Below are 22,629 nucleotides of genomic sequence, written 5' to 3'. Positions count from 1 at the left end.
AAAGAAAGAAAGAAAGAAAGAAAGAAAGAAAGAAAGAAAGAAAGAAAGAAAGAAAGAAAGAAAGAAAGAAAGAAAAAGGAAAAAACGGACGGACACTTTCAGCCATTTTCCAGGACTTTGAGGAGCTCCTCCTAAGAACATTTGGAGTATGGATCTTAGTCATCCCATTTGTGAAACAGAGAAAAGCAGTATCTATCTGTGGGCCTCTCAGAATATTGACCAACAGAGACCCATGGATACAGGAAGATTGATAGCTTTCTTGGGACTTCCACAGGACCAGCATTCAGACCCTGAATTCACATGAACTTCCCTACACTGAAACCACACACATAACCCCTCCTTTCTCATCACCACCTCCACCAGCCCAGCCCAGGGACTCTCAAGTTGAGATAAATAGGAATATCTGAGTTAAAAATAGAGTGGTTGGTGAAAATTTTCCCCTTGCCTGACTGCAGTCCACTTCTAGAACTTAAAATTTTCACTTACTAGTCTTCCTGCTCACATTGGTCTAGTAAGAGTTTGTTAATAATTAACTATTTTTAAACATTTATTATTGGGTGCTGTGTTAATCATTCTACATGTATTATCTCATTTAATACGAACAGCTATCCTGTTAAGTGCTCTATCATTATCCCCATTTTACAGGAAACTAAGATACAGAAAGTAATTTACACATCACTCAGGTAGAAAATGCAGAAGATGGTTTCCAAATCCAGGTCCATTTGGCCGTAGAGCCCAAATTCTTAGTCATTACACATACTTAGTACACTTTTTTTTTTTTTTTTAAGGAAGGACATCTATGAAAAACCTTCAGTTAACGTCGTACTTAATAGTGAAAGTCTGAATGCTTTCCACCATGACTAGAACAAGGATGTTTGTCCTCACTACTCTATTAAACACTGTCCTTGGCAGTCCTAGCCAGTGCAATAAGGAAAGAAAAAGAAATAAAGGCAAACAGATTAGAAAGGAAAAAGTAAAACTGTCTTTTTTTCACTGACAACTTAGCCATAGAAAAAATCCTAAGAAACCTACCAAAAACAGTTACTGGAACTAACAAGTGAATTTATTAAGGTCACAGGATACAAAGTCAATATTTTATATATTATCTTTCTATATGCTAGCAATTAATAACCGGAAAACAAAATTAAACAAAAATACCCTTTACAGTAGCATCCAGAAAATATGAAATACTTAGGGATAAATTTAACTAAATAAGTGTAAGACCCATCCACCAATAACTACAAAACATTACTGAATTGCTTTTAAAATAAGCCTTCAAACACTACTTACATAATTACAAATAAAGTCATCAGCCTAGCATTTGAGACAGTTGAAAACATTACCCTTATCTACCTCTCCAGACTCCTTATCCAGTTCTCCCTTTCATTCTGGTTATTTTCCATACTTTAAGTATACTCCTCTGCTGAAGAGAATACTGCTCTCTCTGCATGCAAGCAATTTAATCAATCATTTCATCTCTCTCTATCCCTAAACCACCTCTCCCTCAACTATCTCTGAATATTAGAATTCCATCTCAAACTACTTCTCCAAGAAGCTTTCTCTAAATATGATCTTCTTTTCCTCTAAGATGCTTCCCCTGCTCCCCAAAGCACTATGCTGGTGTATCTTACAGCATTTATCGCATTCTGGATTGAAGTGCCACTCTACCTTTGTACTTCTAGATCGTAAACTGCTTGATGAGAGGGACTGTGTCTGATACAACTACCCTGAAATACCTAGTGCTTTAAACAGAGCACCTATATTAAATATTTGTTGGGGCAAACATTTGAAAGATGGAATTGAAGCAAAGCTCTTTTATGAATACAACTTCAAGACACCAAAAGGCATCATTGTCATAATCGAATGAATGATGTCCTGACTCTCCCAGGGGCTGGACCAGGTATTTAGCCATGTGGTGACTTTCCTTTCACTCAGTTCTGAGGCATGTTAGCTCAGTTTGGCTTCTGTTAGTTGGACCAATATCAAGATCAAGATGAAGTAAAGCATCCTAGCCTAAAGGACAAAGACAGATCCTCAGTCTGAATAAACAGATCAGGGAGGGAAAGAAGGGGGAAGCCAATGTCATCAGCACAAGGCAGGAAATGTATGAGAGCAAAATAGAAGCATTAAAGGTTGTTTCTGAAGACAGAATAAAAAGCAACCTGAACATCACATCTTGGGGGTCCGTGTTGCTAGTAAAAGATGGAAACCTCTAGGATACTCCGGCACTCTGGAAACATCTGCAAGGGTAAATGGAGGATTAACCACCTCCAACCCAGCCCAGGAGGCAAGCAGCACAATCAGGTCCTGAGCAGAGGCACAGGGAGGAGCTAACTGGCTCTGTCCCAGAGAAGGTCCCTGGAGAGGCTACTTGGATCTCACTCCAAGCACAGAGTGGGAAGGGAATGTTGCTGCAGAATGGAGCTCATATGCCTCACTTGGCCAGATGCAACTAGCCAGAGAAAGAAGGCTCCTTAACTTAACCTCATTTCATAATTATCAAAAAATATCACAGCTGATTAACAGCAAATGCTCTCCGTCAATGTGAATCTCTGTCTTTTGACCCCAGATTGGCAAAAGCTTCCCAGCTCTTTGCTTGAGTACAGGATGTCCTCTTGCAGGTCATCCTAACGCCTTTTAATCATCCTCCAGGTTTGCTACGGTTCCTATAACCTTCCATGGAGCTCTAGTTCACCAAGATTCACCTGTGTGCACTGTTGTTTTTAAAGCTGTCTAGGGGGTGCCTGGGTGGCTCAGTCAGTTAAGCATCTGCCTTCGGCTCAGGTCATGATCCCAGAGTCCTGGGATCGAGCCCCACATCAAGCCCCACATCGGGCTCCCTGCTCAGCAGGGAACCTGCTTGTGCTTCTCCCTCCCTCTGCCCCTCCCCCTGCTTGTTTTCTCTCTCTTTCTTTCTCCCCCACTTTTGTCAAATAAATAAATAAATAAATAAATAAATAAATAAAATCTTTAAAAAAATAAAGGAGTCTAATTTCACAAACTTGTCATAATTCAGCATTTCCACCAGCCAATTCACCTACCTTCCCCAGTTTTCTAAAGCTTTCTAAAATTCCCTATATCGTCTCTTGAAATTCATCACCTGACTTTATTTCTATATGCTAATTCCAGTAAGTGAGTGGGAAAGGGGGGTTAATTACTAGAAACAAGAAAGACAAACATCCACATTTCATACGCATCCATCCAAACTCAAAATCTGGAGGGAAATTTCTTTTACTTTTGGTTCAATTTATACTACCACCACTTCAGACCTGCAAAATAAAGACCCCAGACCCGGTTGTTGAAGACGACACAGGGGAAACTTCACTGATATTGTCATTGCTTTTCCAGATCAATGTGCAAAATTGCCAGATGCCACTAAGCCACCAGGATTTAGAGGGTTAAAACTTTCCACTGCTGGATTTCCATATTTGCTTTTTTTCCTCAGTATTCAAGTGGCAATTCCCTGACACTCTGAAATTTTAACACTGTGTTCAAATCGGTTACCTTAAACGTACTTCAAAGTAGTATTCAAGTGGATAATTCCCCCTAGAATTGTACCAGCTGTATAGGAATACGGTCAAAATCAAACTCTTCATCAGCAACTGGAGTCTTTGGCTCGAGTTCTAAATGAAAATCAATGCAATCACGCACTGTGGGGTTTTCTCTTTGCACATATGGAATCATGTGATTTTCCACATGGATTCTGTTGTGAGGCTATCGAGAGGGTGAAACAGTAGGGATTGTGGAACCGGCAGATCTGCTGCCCTAAAGCTCAGGGACAGATCCTTGCATCTCTCCTTTGAGCATCCCAATGAAGACTCCTCACAAAATTCACTGTCAGAAAACTTCTTGATGGCAAAGTATCTGAAAAACAACTTGGTATTTTCATTCCTGACCCTAGGGTTATATTTGTGAGGTAGGGTAGTGATTAAGAACTTGGGTTAGGTCAAATATATATATATTACTTGGGAAGAGTTTACCATGAAATTGGCTTAACGGCAAAATTAACATTCTCCATCTGTTAAAGAGAAAAACATAAGACTGCTTTGACAAACCTTTTGCTCTTAGAGAAATACACATTTCAAGAATATGTTATTTTTCAATTGCCTTAGGGATAGGTAGCTGATGACAGGGGTAAGAGGGAGACTTTTGACCATATATTCTATATGCACTTTCCGGATTGAGGCATATAAATATATTACACATTCAAAAAAGTAAATACAATTTTATAAAGGAAAAAAAAAAAAACCTAACGATGCATTTGCTATTAGGAAATAAAATGAAAATGTCCCAGATGATAAAAGATGGAAAAGAGGATTGGGACCAAGAGTTTAGTCACCTAGTTAGTTAATATACCACCCTCTCTAGCTCCCAAAATATTTGTTAATTCAAACGGATAATTGTTTTATTTTTGTTTATTTTTGTTTTGAGGGTGAGGGAGTGGTAATCTACTCTCAAAAAAAAAAAAAAAGACGGTCCTCTCCAGCAAGACCTTTATTCTCCGCTGCTCAAATCCCATTAACACTAATCAGCACAATGATTAAGCACATTGTGGTTAAGTACTCTAGTTGATAACGACTCCTTTGGAAAAAAGGTTCCCATAGCTACAGGTAAAGGCTATCATCAAACTCAGCTTTTCAGAACAAGACTTGGTGTCACAGATCGGAGAGTTAAGATTGTTTTAGTATTAATCCGGAGGCTTGCTTTTTTAACTTCACTTGACTTCATCCATTTAAAAGACACTTCGGAGAGTCCCTGCATACACCGGGCACAGTACCAGCATCGGGGGGCCTGGAGAGGTAGGAAAAAGACCTCAAAGATAAGATATGGTTCCCGCCCCCAAGAACTGCAATCTGCTGAGGAAAGCAGCCACCAAAAGAACTAATGACATTATGATGGTAATTATGCCCCTTAACTCTATAACCAAGCCTTTTCCTCATCACTAGGAATGGTCAGTTTCTAGACTAGTTTCACTTTCCCATCTTCAAGCTGCAGCACAGCTGGGTTTCCAGCTGGCTGGGGAAGAAAAGATTCTTTAAATAAACAGCATTTTAAAAATATGCAGTCGCTTTTGCTATGCTGAATTTTGTGAACCACCTTCCTCTAATATGTGAATCTGGTTGTCAAATTAATTAAAAACTATCCTAAAGGATGTAAAGTCTCCCCCCACCCCAACCCACTCCAGGGATACACCTTTTCCATCTTTAACAACAAAGACCACTATATGTTGGAAGAAAACTGCAAATCAGAAAGTCCCAAAGGAAGAATGATTTTTTTTTTTTATGCTATTTGCTCTATGTAACAAGGAAACAGCTTAAAACCATATATATAGGAAAGCAACAAGATAGGGTGTGATTATACCAAAATATATGCAACCATCATTAAAAGTGCAGGACTATTTGCAGAACAGGATGCTTTTATAGCATTGTACAGAGTTGCTAATCCCTAAGACTCCTTTCTCTTTTTCCTCTCCTTTCCACAGAAGGCACAGAAAACACCTCCCTGTATGCAAGCTTCTTAGAAATGCAAAGATTTTACTCAACTCTTTACCACCAGAGGTAGTAATTTTGGATGAATGATACACATGAGATCTATAAAAATACCCCTCAGATATTCAGCCAGAATTCACAGGCTTCAAATCAATATTTTACAGTTGCAGTGAAATGAGCCATTCATGAGGGCCTTCTAGAAAGGGTCCAGTAGGACCCCTCATTGATGCTACTGAGGCATGTGCTAGCTTTTAATCTCAATATCCCTCCATATGATACATTGTCCCAAAACCCTAACCCACGCTAACACACCTTTCTAGATGTCCAGACTCTCTGAATCCAGACACATTGGGAGCTGAAACTGGCTAAACAAAGTAACAATTGAACCACAATTGCTCAATGTAACGGGCATGATGACAGTTTCTGAGTGCCAGTTTCCCTATTTTGCAATGGGTAAATCTGCTCCAAGGAGAAAATGTTCCCAATGACCCCGTGGCCCAGAGGGCTTTCTTTAGAGATAGAAAACAGAAAATGAATTTGTTAGTTATTTCCTGCTGAGCACAAGGAAGGTGTTGTGGTTAGTTAGGATGATTTTGTTTCCTTATTTAATATACCATCACCAGTGCATGTTTTCCTTAACCCCATAGTAGAAAATAAGAAAATGCAGTTTATGCTCTTCCGGCATATAATGACCAGTTCCACAAGTTTCCTCTCACAAATATGTCCTTTAATTTCGAATCCCCTTATATAAAGTCCCCCCCCCCCCAAACTGACAGAGATCTAGATGCTATCAACTCAAAGCCAAATTGCATTCTGAAGTGTTTACTTCCATACTTGTTCCTGCTTCTTGACGATTTGCAGTGTGTGAGGGCCTTCTCTTTAGCCGGGATTGTGGCACTCTCTGAGAACTAGACCCACACGTGTTACTTCAATAAAATGAAGTGATCGTAACCTGAAAGCAGACAATAGTTCTGACCTCCACATCTCCCATGATCTCCACATTCAACTATTCAACTCTTAAACTCTCACCAAAACAAACAAGGTTTGTTTTGCGAAGGAGGGAAGTGGGAAAGTAGAAGGAGGAAGACAGGGGATTATCTGACAAAGACCATTGGGTCTCAGTGGACCAGACTAGGGATTATGTGGTGATGTGCACTGTGCATATGCAGGAGCAGCTCACCGAAAAGCAAAACAGAAGCTGTCCTTGGACAAGGTTCAATAAATGTTTTTACTATCTATTTCCCACAGCACAATACAGTTCCACAGCTCCCCACGGGATCTCAGATAAAATACTTAACAGAATAAGAAATTAGAAATTCTCAACTGGTCTCGACTTGTCATCATAAAACAGTGAAGAGCATAAAACCAACATTAAAGAGCAGTCAACAATATTCCTCAGAACAATGTCAGAGAGAGAAATCACCGTTACCACCAAAGTTTTTCCCTCCTCATTAAGGTACCTCAAGATTCTTCTGATTAAAGTGGCCACGGTTTAACATAATGCCTGGATACACTACCACGGCTAAATTAAAATTTGTCTCTTGAAAGACAGGGGTGGGGGAGGGGGAAAGAGGAGGAAAGTTTCCAAAAGTCAAAGGCATTGATCTAAAAAGGTGAGGGCAGCAAAACTTCCTATGAGCTGTTCCACATTCTTTGCTTCCCAAAGCCTATCTAGAACCGATTGGTAAACTGGTAAACATGCCAACTTCAGTGACGTCCAGGACGTCTATCATAATTCAGTCATTACCCAGCCCAGAGTCACACAGCGAGCACCACATTCAGCCTCAGCCGGGACAAAAGGAAAGAAACCCCAACAGGAATAAGCACAAGCCCAGCCAGCACCAAATACTCCAGTATGGGGACGACTGGGTTTGAAATATCTCACTGAGAAGTAAGTTCTGGGTTCAGGGAGGAGAAACAAAAGCTCTCAGACTGATATTTCTTTTACTCCGGCCGTGGGAGACCTCCACTCCCTGCTACAGAGATCGACAGACTTCAGTGTTGATCACCTGCATTCCTGTGCAGCGCCCAACATCATGAAGAGCAGAGATGCAGTCAACACATCCTGCCAGTAAGATGTCAGAGCCTGAACTTAAACGGCATTCAGCAGAAGGAAGTTACTCTATTTCATTGTCATCACAACCAACAGACCTAGTCAATTCTCCCAGAGACGGCCAAAGGAGGTGTCTGGTCTGCTCCCCGGTTCCTGGAGGGTAAGAGAAGGCTGGGCTAAGCCGCTTAGCAGAGACAGGCAATCACGATGGAGAAAACACCCCGCGCCACATGGAGGACAGAAAACAGTAGCAGAAAAAAGTCCAACTCTGCCTGCGCCAGCGGTGTGGATGAGCAGAACCCGGAGCCCAGGAGAGGAAGGAGGGGGCGGGGGGCCATCATTCCCTGGGCGAACTTGTCAGCGGAGGCCTTCACCACCTGGGAGTGTGCCCAGCTGCCCCTGCAGACCCCGGCCAGCCTGCGCGAGGCAGGCCCCTCGGAGCAGAGCGCGCAAGGCCTCCGAGTGTCCCTCCTGACTCACCGAGCCTCGGGCCAGCACCACCCGGACTTCTCCGTTTTTCCTGCCGCTCCTGGGCTATGATGGCAGCTTTCCAGCTCCACATGCCATACATCAGCCGCAGATCGCTGCTGGCACAGGCCAGCGCCTTCCCCCGCCCCCCACCCCTGGCACACTTTGAGCCTGATCCTCCTTCTCCCCAACCCCAACCCCCTCACCCACCCGTGCCAGGTGCCCTGCCCAGGGGCGGCCCCACCCCCCAGCCCCCTCCCCCCCTCCCCCGCAGCCGGGCGCTGCCAGGCCTGGGCACCTGCAGCACCTCTCCGCCCCACCCCCATTCTCCACCACCTCGCCCCTCCCCCCTTTCTCTAGCAGAGGGAGGGGGCGACTCACCGCAGTCAGTGCACAGGATCTTGCCCACCTCTTTCTTGAGGTTTTTGCCGTTGGTGTCGATGGGGGCAAAGGCCGTCTTAAAGACTAAGGGCTGCTCCGTGGGCTCCAGGAAAAAGATGTAGCGCTGGTTCCTTTCGAGCGGCGCGCAGGAGCCCACGCTGATCACCTGCTCGCGCTGCAGCCCCCCGCTCCGGAGCGGCCACTTGTCCAGCACCTTCACCAGCGCCACCCGACCCGAGGCGGGCGGCTCGCGGGTGCTGTTGGAGCCGGAGCCGCCGGCCGGGGCCAGCCCCTGTACCTTGCCCTCCACCACCACCGGTGCCTTGTACGCCTGGTCCTGCACCGACTTGAGGCTAGGCGAGTAGCAGGCGAGCGACACACCGAAGAGCAGCATGGAGAAGCCGGGGGCCGGGTCGCGCCTCATGCCGCCGGCGGCTGCGGCTCGAGAGCGGGCGGCGGCTCTCCGGGCTGCGGGGCTGCGGGGCTGCGGCTGTTGCGGCGGCCGCGGCTCTGGGGGCGCAGCGGGACGGGAGATGCTGCCGCCGCTGCTGCCGCTGCTGCTCCTGCTGCCGCTGCTGCCGCTGCTGCTCCTCTCGCTGCTGCCGCCGCTGCTGCTGCTGTCGCTGTAGCTGCTGCACCGAGCCTTCTCCAGTGGCGGCGGCGGCAGCGCTGAGCAGCAAACCTGCCGCATCTGGCCAGGCCATTTGGGGGGCTCCGCCGCTCCGCCGCCGCCGCCTTGGGAGGGGAAACAGAGCCCGCTAGAAAACCGGAAACAGCGTAACGTTAGCGCCTCGGAGCCCTCCACCGGCAGCCGGGGGAGGCGGCCCAGCGAGGGCAGGGGGCAGGCGGCAAGCGGGCCGCGATGCGCAGCGCGGAGCGGCGCGGCGCTCCCACCCTGCGCGCCGGGACCTGGAGGAGGATGCGGAGAAGAGGACGCCCGCCCACTTGCTCTCTCGCGCCCCCTCAACCCCAGGACCGAGCGAGGAGCGCGGCTTCTGCAGGGGAAGCTCGGGACTGCACTGCTTTAGCGCCCGGTTTCGCGGCCCGCAGGGGCGCGGGAGGAATCGTGCTACCTTTGCTCGTCCGATTTATGGGCAGGACGGTGGGACGGTGCGGGAGGAGAGGGCGGAGTAGAGAAAAGGCATTCTGGCACCGTCCTATGAACGTGGGAGTGGGTCACAGGGCGTGCCCCTGCCTTCGGCCGTGGGCTGGAGCCGCCAGGGAGAGTACCACGCTCGGTGTGGCGGGCCAGCCTTCCGCCTCCTAGGTTGTCCCCTTCCCCCGGAGGACCCTAGAGGCCGGCCCCTAATGGAGCCCACGTGTTCGGCCCTGCCACCGCCTAGTGAGCTCTAGGGATTCGAGTTGAGGTGGGGAAGGGTTCCGGTCCCGTCATTTTGCAAAGAGTTAGGGCTACGTGCAGTCTTGTCTCGGCATTGAGGACACCTAACTAAGGGTGGTGGCTGGGAGAGGGTCCAGTCCCCAAGACTCTGGGCTTTCTGCAGCGGCCAGGCTGGACCAGGCTACACGCTGTACGACCTCATCTTCCTTTAAAAAAGCTGTTCCCTAAGGGAAGTGGGGGCTTCTTGGGAGCCAACTCGAGATCCAGAGCCTGTCAGGGCCAGAGGCTGCTCCATAGGAAATGGTTTCTCTTTTAAAAGTCTGGTCCTTGCAAGGGACAGGAGAGTTTGATCCACTGGAGCCAACGTCTGAGTTTAAAAAGCAAATCCACGATCCGTTCGCCTCCTATCGATAAGGATCTAGGGAGTTTTCAATTACCAGCTTATATCCTTGAAGGATGTGGAACTCAGGAATTCCACTCAGGTCTTGGAGAATTTTATCCCTGCCTGGGCCTCGCAGGAAATGGGCCCAGGGATGTCTGGCTCAGGCTTGGACTGCTATTCTGGAAAGGAAGGACACAGCTAGACCTCTCCTGCTGGCTGTCTAAGAGCCACCTCAAACTTAACATATCCAAAGCCAACAGCATTATTTCTCCCACCCCGCTCCAAATTCCCTATAATTGTTAATGGCAGCATTTTATACTTGGCCTCCTGATCCATTCCAGTAAGTCCCTTAGTCTCTTCTTATTCTCCCTCATCCAGTCAATCACCAAGTCCTTCTGCGCTACCTTTAAAAAAAATCTCCAATGTATCCAGCTCCTCTCCAACCCTGCTGTGAAGGAACCCTGCCTTAGGTCCAAGTGCTCATCATCTCTCACCTGGACTACTGCAAAGCCTCCTAACTAGTTTCCCCACTGTTTGCCTCATCAGCCTCCTCTAGTCCTACCCCTGTCAGAGTCATCCTTCGAAAAATAAAATGTAAATATCAGTTGGCCATGCCACTGCTCTCAGGAGTCAAGTCCAAACTCTTCAGCCTGACTCCTCCTGGGCTCCCTCTACCTAACCAGCCCTGTACTGTGGGAGCCAGCCCCCTACCCTAGGAATCCAGCACAATGTGTCGTCTCTTGCTGTGCTTCTGCCTACAACGTCTCTGGTGTCCAGAAGCCTCACCTCAGCTTTGTCCATCTGGAAGGCTCTTCTTTCCCCAAGGCCCAGCTCAGCATTATACCTCATCCCTCCCTTCCTTACATCCACCTCCATCCCGAGCACCATACATATAACATGATGGAATCAATCCCTTCCTTTTCCGTGTAACCACATGCCTCGTACATATTCCTATTACGGCACTGACCTATACTAAAAGCAGCTGTTAGTGGGTCTGCGTTAGACCCATCGGACCAGGCACCTTAACGGCAGGGACTATGTCCTATCGGTCTTTGGAGCCCTATCCAAAGGGATGTCTGACACAGTGCCTGGCATATCAATAAAGAGCAGCAAATCTTCCATGAGGAAAGGAGGGAAGGAAGAAAAGAATCGAAAGTCATCTCTCTTAAAGGCATCAGGCCAGCCTTGTTGGCCCCTTCAATGTCCCCCTTTACGTTTTCATAGATCACGATCTCCTACATCACAGAACACCACTATGAGGAATATTGCTAACTTCACCCTCCCATTTTCCCATGGAGAAAACAGTCCTAGGGAAGAAAAGGGACTTATTCAAGATCACACATGGCCAGGACTGTACTCAGTCTTCCATTTCTTTTTTTTTTTTAAAGATTTTATTTATTTATTTGACAGAGAGAGACAGAGTGGCAGAGAGAACACAAGCAGAGGTGGGGGGCGGGGGAGAAGCAGGCTTCCTGCTGAGCAGGGAACCCTATGTGGGGCAAAAATATGGAACGCTTCACGAATTTGCATGTCATCCTTGCACAGGGGCCATGCTAATCTTCTCTGTATCGTTCTAATTTTAGTATACGTGCTGCCGAAGCGAGCACCAGTCTTCCATTTCTGACAACAGAGTAGTGGTAAAGAGCTTGTGCTCTGGGGTCAAGCAGAGCTGGGTTTCTTTTTTTTTTTTTAAGATTTTATTTATTTATTTGACAGAGAGAGACACAGTGAGAGAGGGAACACAAGCAGGGGGAGTGGGAGAGGGAGAAGCAGGCTTCCCACTGAGCAGGGAACCTGATGTGGGGCTCGATCCCAGGACCCTGGGATCATGACCTGAGTCGAAGGCAGATGCTTAACGACTGAGCCACCCAGGCACCCGCAGAGCTGGGTTTCAAACCAATTTTGTAATTTACCACCTTTGGAATGAGCCTGTTTTTCTCCCTAGGCCTTGGTTTCCTCATTTGTATAACAGAGATAATAATAGGGTCTACCCCATAAAGTTGGTTTTTGCTCATGATATACTTAATAAATACCCAATGAATGGCTCGTCTGTGCCGAGCACTGAGACACGGTACTGGCCGCTGGGTATACTTCAGGGAGCCGAACTGATTCTGTCCCTGCTCGTAAGACACGTACTGTTGGGAAGACAACAGTAAACAAGCACACAAATAGGTAACTAATTACATGGAATGATTCATCTCCTGAAGGAAATAAACAGGATTAAATGCTAGGGAATAATGGAAAGGGGAAAGGGCAGGTATAGTTGGATCATAGAGAGCTTCTCTAAGGAGATAACATTTAAGCTGAGACGAGAAGGATTTGAAGGATTATGTGAGATAACAAGTGTAAAGTGCTTAGAACAATGCCTGATACAGAGTAGGGGCCAAAATTAATGTTGAATATCATTGATAACTTACTTATACCGGTGGTTCCCAATCTCAGAGCTGAGAATCCCTAGGTGGTGTGTAGTTGATGTACTCTTGGACTTTCTGTATATTGATAAAGACAATCTAACTTTTCAATAGTAGATGCCACTGTGAGGAATAAAAATACACATTCTTCTCGTTTTTTTTTCACATTTCCCATTTAAAGTATAACAAGACATTGTTAAGTATGAAGAACAGTGGAAAGATGTGCTATCATTTTGACTTTTTTTAGAGGATAAATATGAAAGTATTTGTAAAATATAGATTACCTTTGAAAGACACAGCAGAAATCGAAAAAACAATTGGCTCTGGGAAGGACACTGAGTGACAGGAGTAGAGTGCAAGTACTATTCCCCCCGGTACCTTGTGAATTTTCTATCAGGCTCATACTACCTACTTTCTATCAGGTTCATACTACCTACTTGAAAAAAATGTTTGAGAGGATCCTCTAACTTTTCACCATTGCTAAATTTTTTCACGTATGTTCTCAATCAAAAGCTGCTTAAAATAGAACTGTTATTTTATGGGATTCCCTGAAATTATTTTTGCCTTAAAATGAGATTCTCATGCTAAAAAGCATTGGGAATTAGTGCATTATAATTTTACCCTCTTTAGAACGCAAGGTAAGTTTTGAGATCCCAACAGACTACCAGAATTCCTGTGGTCAAAGAAGTGGGGACTTAGGCAGAGGCTTCTAAGGGGAAGAGAAGTACCTGTCCAGGTTTTCTCAAGGTGTGATGTGTATGAGGATAAGCTTCCAGAATTAGCCCCAAGCATTTTAGAAAAACACGGGATTCAGCTTCCTAGAAGGACAGCCCAATTCTGTATTGGCTCTTTCCTGGGGATCAAAGTGAATGAGTACGCATGTTTTTTTTGTTTTGTTTTGTTTTTTTTTAAAGATTTTATTTATTTATTTGAGAGAGAAAGAATGAGAGAGAGCACATGAGAGGGGGGAGGGTCAGAGGGAGAAGCAGACTCCCTGCCGAGCAGGGAGCCCGATGCGGGACTCGATCCCGGGACTCCAGGATCATGACCTGAGCTGAAGGCAGTCGCCCAACCAACTGAGCCACCCAGGCGCCCATGAGTACGCATGTTTTAGAAAATAAATCTTGATATTCTGAACCTGCTAACTATTCATCATAATTCAGTAATTGATAATAAAAATAATAACAGTCACCATTTATTAATGGCCTATTGTCTGTCAGGAGCTTATGTTTATCCGTACCTCAACAACGTTGCATTTTACAGATTGAAGAGACTTCTAGAGATTTAATAATTTGCCCAAATGACAGGCAGAGTTGGGATTGCCATGCAGGCTTGTCCATGGCCAAAACACCTGCTTTGCGTACACCACCGCGCCAGCCCTCCGCCTCACCGCATGGTCACCTGAGAGGTCTCTAATCTCTCCCAACCTCTTCTGCCAGGGGCAGACTATTTGAAATTTATACCACTGGAGAGCAAGGGGTGTAGGCATCACTTTACAAAAAGATGAGGAAAATTGAGACACTGAGAGAATTTAAGTGACTTTCCCAAGATCACAAAGCAGTGGATAGGGCCAAGGTTTATCACAAACTCAAGCTCATACTTTCGGGAGGTTTTTTGGTTTGTTTTATTTCTTTTCTTTTTTATTTCTTTTTATTTTTTCAGCTTTATGGAGGTATAATTGACAAAACTGTAAGATATTTAAAGTGTACAAGGCAGGGGCGCCTGGGTGGCTCAGTCGTTAAGTGTCTGCCTTCAGCTCAGGTCGTGATCCCAGGGTCCTGGGATCGAGTCCCGCGTCGGGCTCCCTGCTTGGCGGGAAGCCTGCTTCTCCCTCTCCCTCTCTCCCTGCTGGTGTTCCTGCTCTCGCTATCTCTCTCTGTGTTAAATAAATAAAATAAAAAAAATAATAAAGTGTACAAGGCAGTAATTGGATACACATATACACTGTAAAAGAATTCCTATAATCGAGTTAATTGACATATCCATCACCTCACATATTTACTTTTTTTGGTAAGAACATTTAAATTCTATTCTATTAACAGATTTTAATTATACAATACAGTGTAATCAACTATAGTCGCCATGTATACATTAGATCCTAAGAGCTTATTCATTTTATAACTGAAAGTCTGTACCCGTTTACCAATCTCTCCCCCTTCCCCCACTCCCCAGCCCCTGGCAACCACCATTCTATTCTGTTTCTATGAGTCTGATTTGCATTTCATTTTATTTCATTGTTTTATTTTGTCTTGATTTGTTTTGTTTTGTTTTAAGACTCCACACGTAAAGGACACCATGCAGTATTTGTCTTTGGCTCATTTTACCTAGCGTAATGCCCTCCAGGTTCACCCATGGTGTTGCAAATGGAAGCATTTTCTTCTTTTTTAAGGCTGAATAATGATTTTGTAGAGAGAGATATATCCCATCTTTATCTATTCATTCTTTGATGGACACTTGGGTTGTTTCTATACCATAGCTATTGTGAACAACACTGCAATGAACATGGGAGTATAGATATGTCTTTAAGATAATAAATGTGTTTCCTTTGGATCAAGCTCACACTTTTGAACAGAATAACACGGGGAAATGGAAAGACAGACCTGTTGACTACAGCATGGCTCCCCACCAGGTTGTGAAAAAAACTGGTTCATGGTAGCAGTAGGCTGTGTCACTATATAATAATCACTGAGAATAAAAACAGAAGTAGACAGAATGGTATAGACATTCTGAATTCAAGATAGAACACCCACATGAAAAGCTTGGCTTCTTCTTCCAGATTCCTCCTACATAAGATGGGCTTCTTCCAGCTTTAGTCGATTCATTGGCCAGAAATGGCCACTGGACCCGGTTACATGAGTCGCTATGACCAGGAGAACTGGCTCGTCAAGGAGATGTGTACGGCCTGTATGTGGTCATCGAGTCTCACCCATCAAAGCCCAACACGACAGGACAGTCTCGTTTTCTAAATAAAGACATTTTTGTAAACTTCTTTTTTTCTCCTTTTGAGATCTGTTTTCTAAATTTGGCTTCCAGAGTCACTCTCAGGTTCTGTGTGGTTAATTTCTTTTCCTCCAAGGATTTTCAAACAAGGGACTAAATAGAAAACAGATACTGAGCCTCTGAGAATATTAGCACTGGGAAGGACTTTGGCATCAATGTCGTCTGAAGTCCTCCTTTCAAGAGGTAGACAGAGGCCATAGAGATGATTTGATTTGCTCAAGGTCACACAGCCTCCTTAGCGGCAGGAACAGCTCTAACAGCCCAACTCCTTGCTTGGTGCTGCTCTGTCCACGGTTCAAAATCCTGGCTCCGCCCTTTCTAGAACGGGAGCTCGAGCAGTTCGCTTCACCCTTCTGAGCCTTGGATTCCTCCCCCCAGCGATACTGGGGCAACGGTGTATCTACCTCTTAGGGGTTTTGTGAGGATTCAGTGAGACAATTCATGCAACACGCTTTACAGTATCCAGCACAGAGTCCCTGGCCAACCATGTGGGCGATGGGCTCACATTGTCTACGTCTGAATTCCAGCTCTGCCACTTGCTTGACTGACATTTTGGCCCAGTTACTTTACTTCTCTGTGTCTCAGTTGCCTCCACTGTAAAACGGGTAGAGTGATCATAGGTTCTACCTCATTACAACTATAGTGAGTCTTAAATATAATAATATATGTAGCCTACTTAAAATAATGCCTGGCTCATGTTAGCTATTATTAGTCCGCCTAGACTGACCATTTTTCTTATTTTAAGTAGCTAGACTTAACCCCGAACTCAGCAGTTTTAAAACTCCCCATTTTCAGATGTTTTGAATACAAGCTAAAATTCTTAAGAGTAGAGCCTGATGTTGTACTTTACATATGTATGTATATATGCATGCATGTATGCATTTATAAGAAGTCACATCATTGATAGACCCAGCTGCTAATGAAGAGAGGGCATGATTCAGTCATTTCTAACCTAGGGCTATGTCTGGAGTCCAAGGGTTTCCACTGTCCCATTTGCTGAAAAGGGCAGCAACCCCTCTGTCTGCATTCTTCCATCTGGGATAATAATAATTATTTCTTTGTAAAGTGCTTGGAGACCTTTACATGAAAAGTGCTATGTGAGCCCAAATTATTATCTCTTTTCCAGAGATCACTTTTAGATTCAAATCCAGAAGCTCCTTAAAATAGACCACAGCAGAGGTATCATCTGGACACAGACTATCGGTTTTGTATTCTCACGATTGGATAATACGTTCGCACTTCACCCCCTCAGTGGTTTTCTTTTACATGTCTGAGCATATCTAATTGGGATTGGGGGGGAAATGAGATGTCCTCAGGCTAGATGTTCTTACTGGTTAGCATTCAGAGATTTGCCTCCCTCTGTTTTCCTGATTTGTGTATTTGGAACCCTCTCCTGAGGTCAACAGGAACTCTGAGGTTGATTCAACTCTGGGGGCGTGAAGTGGGACGAGAAGAAGAAAGTATTCTCTTATTCCCAAATCCTCAGGCTAGTGTACCTTAGAGTGCCCAATTCAACCTTGTCTCTACCTCATAATTCCCAGGTCAGGAATGTTAAGACTTTTTCTCTCCTGAATTTTCTTTCCAATTCATAAGCTCATTTATTCATTCTACCAGAAAGCATTTGTTGAAAACCTACTATGCATACTGACCTAGATGTTAAAGAAATAATTGTCATGGTTCCTTTTAGCTGGAGCTAAAATCTAGGCAAAATTAAAGTCAGGAGCTAGCACTTGCCCTTGACCTTTCCCTGCCCCTGCCAACACACACACTTTTCTCCTATAATGTCACCCTCTTCTTTGCCTCTCAGGCTCAGTGACCCACCATGCTTTCAGCTCTCCCAATTCTGAGGGCAGAAAGAGTTTGCCATGCAAATGCTAGGCCCTCAATGTTTGCTGAACATGACAAGCTCAACTCCACTAAGGGGTTAATATCTATTAAAGCCTAATGCATCATCTCCTTAAGTTGTGCCTTAGTTTCTAAAACATTCTACGTTATTCATTCCAAAATGAAGTTCCTTATTCCCAAAAAGGTTTCATTCATTCTTTCTTTTAAAAAATCCATTTGATTAACACCGAGATCCCCGGTCTTGAAGTGCTTAGACTCTTAAAGAGGGATAGATGCTAAAAAGGAAACAATGACATCAAACATTTTAGGAAGAGAAAGAAAAGAGGAAGAGAGAGTTTGTGAGTACGACTAGATTGGAAGTGACTTGGACAGACTGCCACTTGCAGGGATGGTCTCTCTAAGGAAGCAGTATTTGAGCTGGGATTTGGAAGGAGGAAGAGGAGTTGCCATATGAGACTCTGGGAGCAGAGCGTTTGAGGCAGAGGGAAGAACACCATACAAAGGGCCTGAGGTAACATGACCAAAGTATGGAAGGAAGGTCAGAGAGGCGGGAAATTGCTACAGCAAGGGGAAAGCGTGGCGTGGAACGAGGTTAGGGAGATTGGTAGGGATCAGACTTGGGCTGAGCCTTGTACACTAGGATAGGTTTGGATTTTATTCTAAGTACAATGGGAAGTCACTTGGGGGGGGCATAAGTAATGGGAATGACATGGTCTGGTGTATGTATAAAAGAGATCACTCTCAGATATGGGGCAGAGACTGTAATGGTTGAAAGAGTGGAAGCAAAGAGAGCAGTAAAGAAGCTGTTACAGTACTGTGGGTAGGAGGTGACAGTGGCTTAGAATGGGGTAGTGGCAGAGGAGCTGAAAAATGGGTGGAATTCAAAATGTAATTTGAAGGTAGAACCAACAAAACTTGCTAGAAGATTGGGTGAAGTGAGTGAGTATAGAAGTGAGTACAGAAAATAAAGTGACTGAGGATGACTCAAATTTTGGCTTGAGTAACTGGACAGATCGGGATGGGAAACTTAGCAAGCAACATAATGGGGCTGGAGGAAATAGAAAATTCCAGTTTTGACATGCTAACATCTCAGATACCTGTTAGACGTTCAGATGGAAGTTCAAGTACCAGCTGCACAGGTAAGTCTGGACTTCAAATGAGAGGTCAGAGTTAAAGGTCTGAATTGGGGCGTCAACATACAGATGTTACGTAAAGCTATGGAATTGGATAACGATGAGATGAGAAACCTGGTAGGGAAAATGATCTCGAACTACTGTCCAATATAAATGTATGTCAGACACTGTGTAATTTTGGATTTTCTTATAGCCCTATTTAAAAAGTAAAAAGAGACAGATGACATGAATTTTAATAGCCCAATATATCCAGGGGTGCCTGGGTGGCTATGTCAGTTGGGCATCTGACTTTTGATTTCGGCTCAGGTCATGACCTTGGGGTCATGGGATTGAGCCCCTCATGGGGCTCTGTGTTCGGCATGGAGCATGCTTGATATTCTCTCTCTCTCTCTCTCTCACCCTGCCCCTCCCCTTGCTCTCTCTCTCTCTCTCAAAAAAAACCCCCCAAATATATGCAAAATATTATTTCAATAGATACTCATATAATAAATTTTAATGAGAGGTTTTATGTACTTTTTTTTCACATTAAGTCTTTGAAATTCAGAGTGCATGTTATGTTTACAGCAAATCTTATTTCACACTAGCCACATGTGGGTGGCGCAAGTATAAAACTTAGCCCTGGAGCAACCCAACATTTAGAGATTGAATAGAAGAGGAGGAGTCAGGAAAGGAGACTGGGAGAATGGTGCCATGGAAGCCAAGAGAAGAAAGTATTTTAAAGACAGACTGGTCAACTGTGTCCAATGTTTATCAGAAGCTAAGGATGAGAAAGAGCAATAGAATTCACCAACATGGAGTTCACTTGTGACCTTGACTAAAGTTTTTTCAGTGGAGTGATGGCTTCCTGAAAGGAAGCCAGGATGGAGTCAATGAAAGGTAAGGAAGTGGTGACAGCCAGTAAAAACAACTTTTTCAAAAAGTTTTGCTGGGCAGACAAGCAGAGAAATGAAGCACTAGTTGGAGGGGGATGTGGAGTCAAGGGAATATTTTTACCAAAACAGGAGATGCTAGAGGATGCTCGTACACTGATGGGAATGTTCCAATAAGAAGGAAGAAATTGCTGTGGGAAAAAGGGCATAACTGAAGAGGGAGTTCCTTCAGAAGACAAGAGAAGATGCGTGTAAGAGCACAGAAAGAGGGCTGTTCTTTGACAGGAAAAGTGATCCTTCTATTATAACCAGAATGAAGACAGGAATGTAGATACAGTGTCAGAGTAGAGAACCAGATTAGCTTATAGATTTGGGTAGCAGAAATCTTCATTTTAACATAAAGCTCAAGCCGTAATCAAAACAGAACAACAACAGCAAAAGAACATATTTGAGAAATGCAAGCCAGAAAGTAAAAAGGTAGTAGGCGTGTGGAAAGGGAAAGATGGAAAACTATATTCTTTTTTCCTTCCCTCTTTCAGGCTGTCAAAAAGGCAGATGAGCTATCTCTGATACCTATAATAGGATACACCTGTTTGTCATATTCAGAGTCTCTCTCTCCCCTGAATGGGGTTGGAAACAGAGTGATAAAATCTCATGATCCAATCTGTGGGACAGTCTACCTGAAGCCTATTTAATCTTACACCTATTTGGAAGTCCAGGCTTCCTCCATGCCTTTAAGAAATTTGAAAGACTGCCAAGGGGGAAATAGATCAAGCAGGATCCCAACCAGGAAATAATATTCTACTTGAAACAGTTTACTGAAAATAATTTACTAAGGGGACTATTTACAAGGATGTGGGCAGAGTTAAGAGAAACAACAGGTAGGTCGAGGCACCCAGGGATGGGCAAGAGTTTGGTAAAACCTTCCCTAGACATGCAGGGGCTAGGTGAGGAAGGGGTTACAGGATCCCAGGGAGGGCTGGACCAATGTGGGAGGTGTTGTTGGCAGACAAGAACCTGGTACCAAAGTAGGGGGAAAGCGGGGAGAAGAAATCCCCCATCTCTTTCTTCCTCTTCTTCCTACCCTATGCCAAGCTTCTGCTGAGCCCACGGGAAGCCAGAGTTGATATCCCACAGAGGTTGGTGCTCCAGGGTTCAGAGCAGGGCTGGGCAGGGGGGAGAGTGAATCTGGTGGAGGGCGGGGTGGTATGTGGAAATGGTTGGGGGGGCACGCAGAGTATAATTAGCACGGGAAGAGGAGATATCCTTACACGAAAAAATTAAACAACTAAATAGGAGTATCAACTATGGACGATGTATGGAGCACTAAGTATGTGATAGAGTTGAGGGGACGGGTGGAGGGAAAGCTAAATAAAACTAGAATTTACAATCAGGCTGTAGTAACTCTGAGGTTTCAAGCTTTCGTTGATCTTTCTTACTAGAACGGAGATTTGGAGGGGTGGGGGTTGATTATTTTGTGTTTTGTTTTTATTAAAGAAAAGGGTCTATCTCCCCTTGATTATGTAGAGGCAAAAAACCCTAAAAGTAAAAATATTTGTTTGATTGCTTAGAAAAGAAATCCTGGGCAGATTTTCATATCCTCTTATTCTCGGTTCTACTACCCCCACCTCCTTCCACCTGCACCACTGGAAAGAGGCCTAAACCTCCAGGAGACACTGGCTTACGGAGGCTTAAATTTAGACAAAAGCTCGATGCAGACATTTGAGGTCACTAAGCTTCTGTCACCATATGGACACAATCAAACAGAAAGCAATACAGCACTGTGGCTAAGAAGGTAGGCTCTGAAGTCAAATGGCTTGGATTTGAATGCTGCTCTGCTGCTTACCTTGGTTAAGTGACTCCTCTTTTCCGATGTGCCATCTGTAAATGGGGATAATAATAGTACTTATTCCTCAGGGTCATCTTATGAGGATTACATAAGGTACTTCATGTAAAGTACTTGGATATTGTCTGGCATATAGTGAATGCTTAAGAAGAGTCTTGTTATTAATAAAGCCAATTTTCTGATTCCAAAGTACCCTTGTAGCCAAATCTAACTCTGTAATAACCTGGCCTTGGTCTCCTGTCCACAGCTTTAGATCCTTCTCTAGAAACCTCTCTGTCTCGGGGCGTCTGGGTGGCTCAGTCGTTAAGCGTCTGCCTTTGGCTCAGGTCATGATCCCAGCATCCTGGGATCGAGCCCCACATCAGGCTCCCTGCTCCGCGGGAAGCCTGCTTCTCCCTCTCCCACTCCCCCTGCTTGTGTTCCTGCTCTCTCTCCCTCTCTGTCAAATAAATAAATAAAATCTTTAAAAAAAAAAAAAAAGAAACCTCTCTGTCTCTGTCTCTGTCTCTCTCTCTCACACACACACACATACATGCACACACACAGTAGATAGTGGAGGCATCATTTATACCAAAGGTATATGGATACTTTTAAATTCATTCATGTACTAATTCATTTATTGAATATCTCTTATGTTCCAGCAACTGGACTAGGTGCTGAGCATAACTTAAAAGTGAGAAAAAACAAACTTAGCCTTTGCCCCAAAGAGCTTGTGATCCAATGAGGGATAGAAACATTAATCAGACTACTACAAATAAAAACTATGATAGGGCAATGTCCGTTACTGAATTATGATATTGCAGCTCAGTTTTTTCAGATTCTAAGGAAAAGGAGGTGAGCAGAATTTTGTGAGCGACAAGTGAGACGCCAGGCTTTCCTGTCCAATATGGTAGCCACTCCCCACATGTGGCTCTTTAAAAATTAACTATAAGCAATTAAAACTAAATAAAATGTTAAATTCTATTCCTCATTTCCACTCGCCACATTTCAAGTGCTCAATCACCATATATGACTAGAGATTACTATTTTAAACAGTGAAAATAAAGATTTCCTTCATTGTAGAAAGTTTCATTGGACATGCCCTTCAGGGCACCTCAGATGTGAAAGAGATTCATATGGTCTGGAAAGGGGATTTTGCAGGCAAAAGTAGAGGAAGTGCTATACATTACAGAAACTGTGGCAGAGAGAAAGTTTTCCAAGTCGGAACCATAATGTCTAGTAAACGTCATGGTACAGGGTATGATTCAACGTCCACAGTACCACATCGACTATCTCTCCTACCAATCACTTCCTCACCAAAATGACATGTTTTCAGTGGAACTTTACATTCAGTTTCAGGTATTTTTTAGTTTGCAGTTTTGTGATATACATCCAGGGGAAAACAGAATGCCCTTTAAAATGAATTATAATGCT

The 22,629-nt window shown here is 44.4% G+C and overlaps 1 protein-coding gene and 1 non-coding gene across 4 annotated transcripts in view; both read right to left on the bottom strand.

Moving 5' to 3' along the window:
• NRG2 (neuregulin 2) overlaps window positions 1-9,277 on the bottom strand; it is a 179,279-nt gene extending 170,002 nt beyond the window's left edge. For all 3 annotated transcript variants that reach the window (XM_032425479.1, XM_032425478.1, XM_032425480.1), the window contains exon 1: window positions 8,392-9,277. In XM_032425479.1, coding sequence (XP_032281370.1) covers window positions 8,392-9,082 — 691 coding nt within the window. In that variant the 5' untranslated portion in view covers window positions 9,083-9,277. The remainder of the gene's footprint in view (window positions 1-8,391) is intronic.
• A 2,335-nt stretch (window positions 9,278-11,612) lies between these two features.
• Window positions 11,613-11,719, bottom strand: LOC116645337. The gene has a single exon (XR_004301939.1). It is a non-coding gene; the product is annotated as a U6 spliceosomal RNA (small nuclear RNA).
• Between the last annotated feature and the right edge of the window lie 10,910 nt (window positions 11,720-22,629).

This window comes from Phoca vitulina, unplaced genomic scaffold, assembly GCF_004348235.1.
Source record: "Phoca vitulina isolate PV1807 unplaced genomic scaffold, GSC_HSeal_1.0 scaffold32, whole genome shotgun sequence".
Taxonomy (NCBI): domain Eukaryota; kingdom Metazoa; phylum Chordata; class Mammalia; order Carnivora; family Phocidae; genus Phoca; species Phoca vitulina.
The sequence above is the reverse complement of the archived record's forward strand: the minus strand, read 5'-3'. Positions and strand labels throughout refer to the sequence as shown.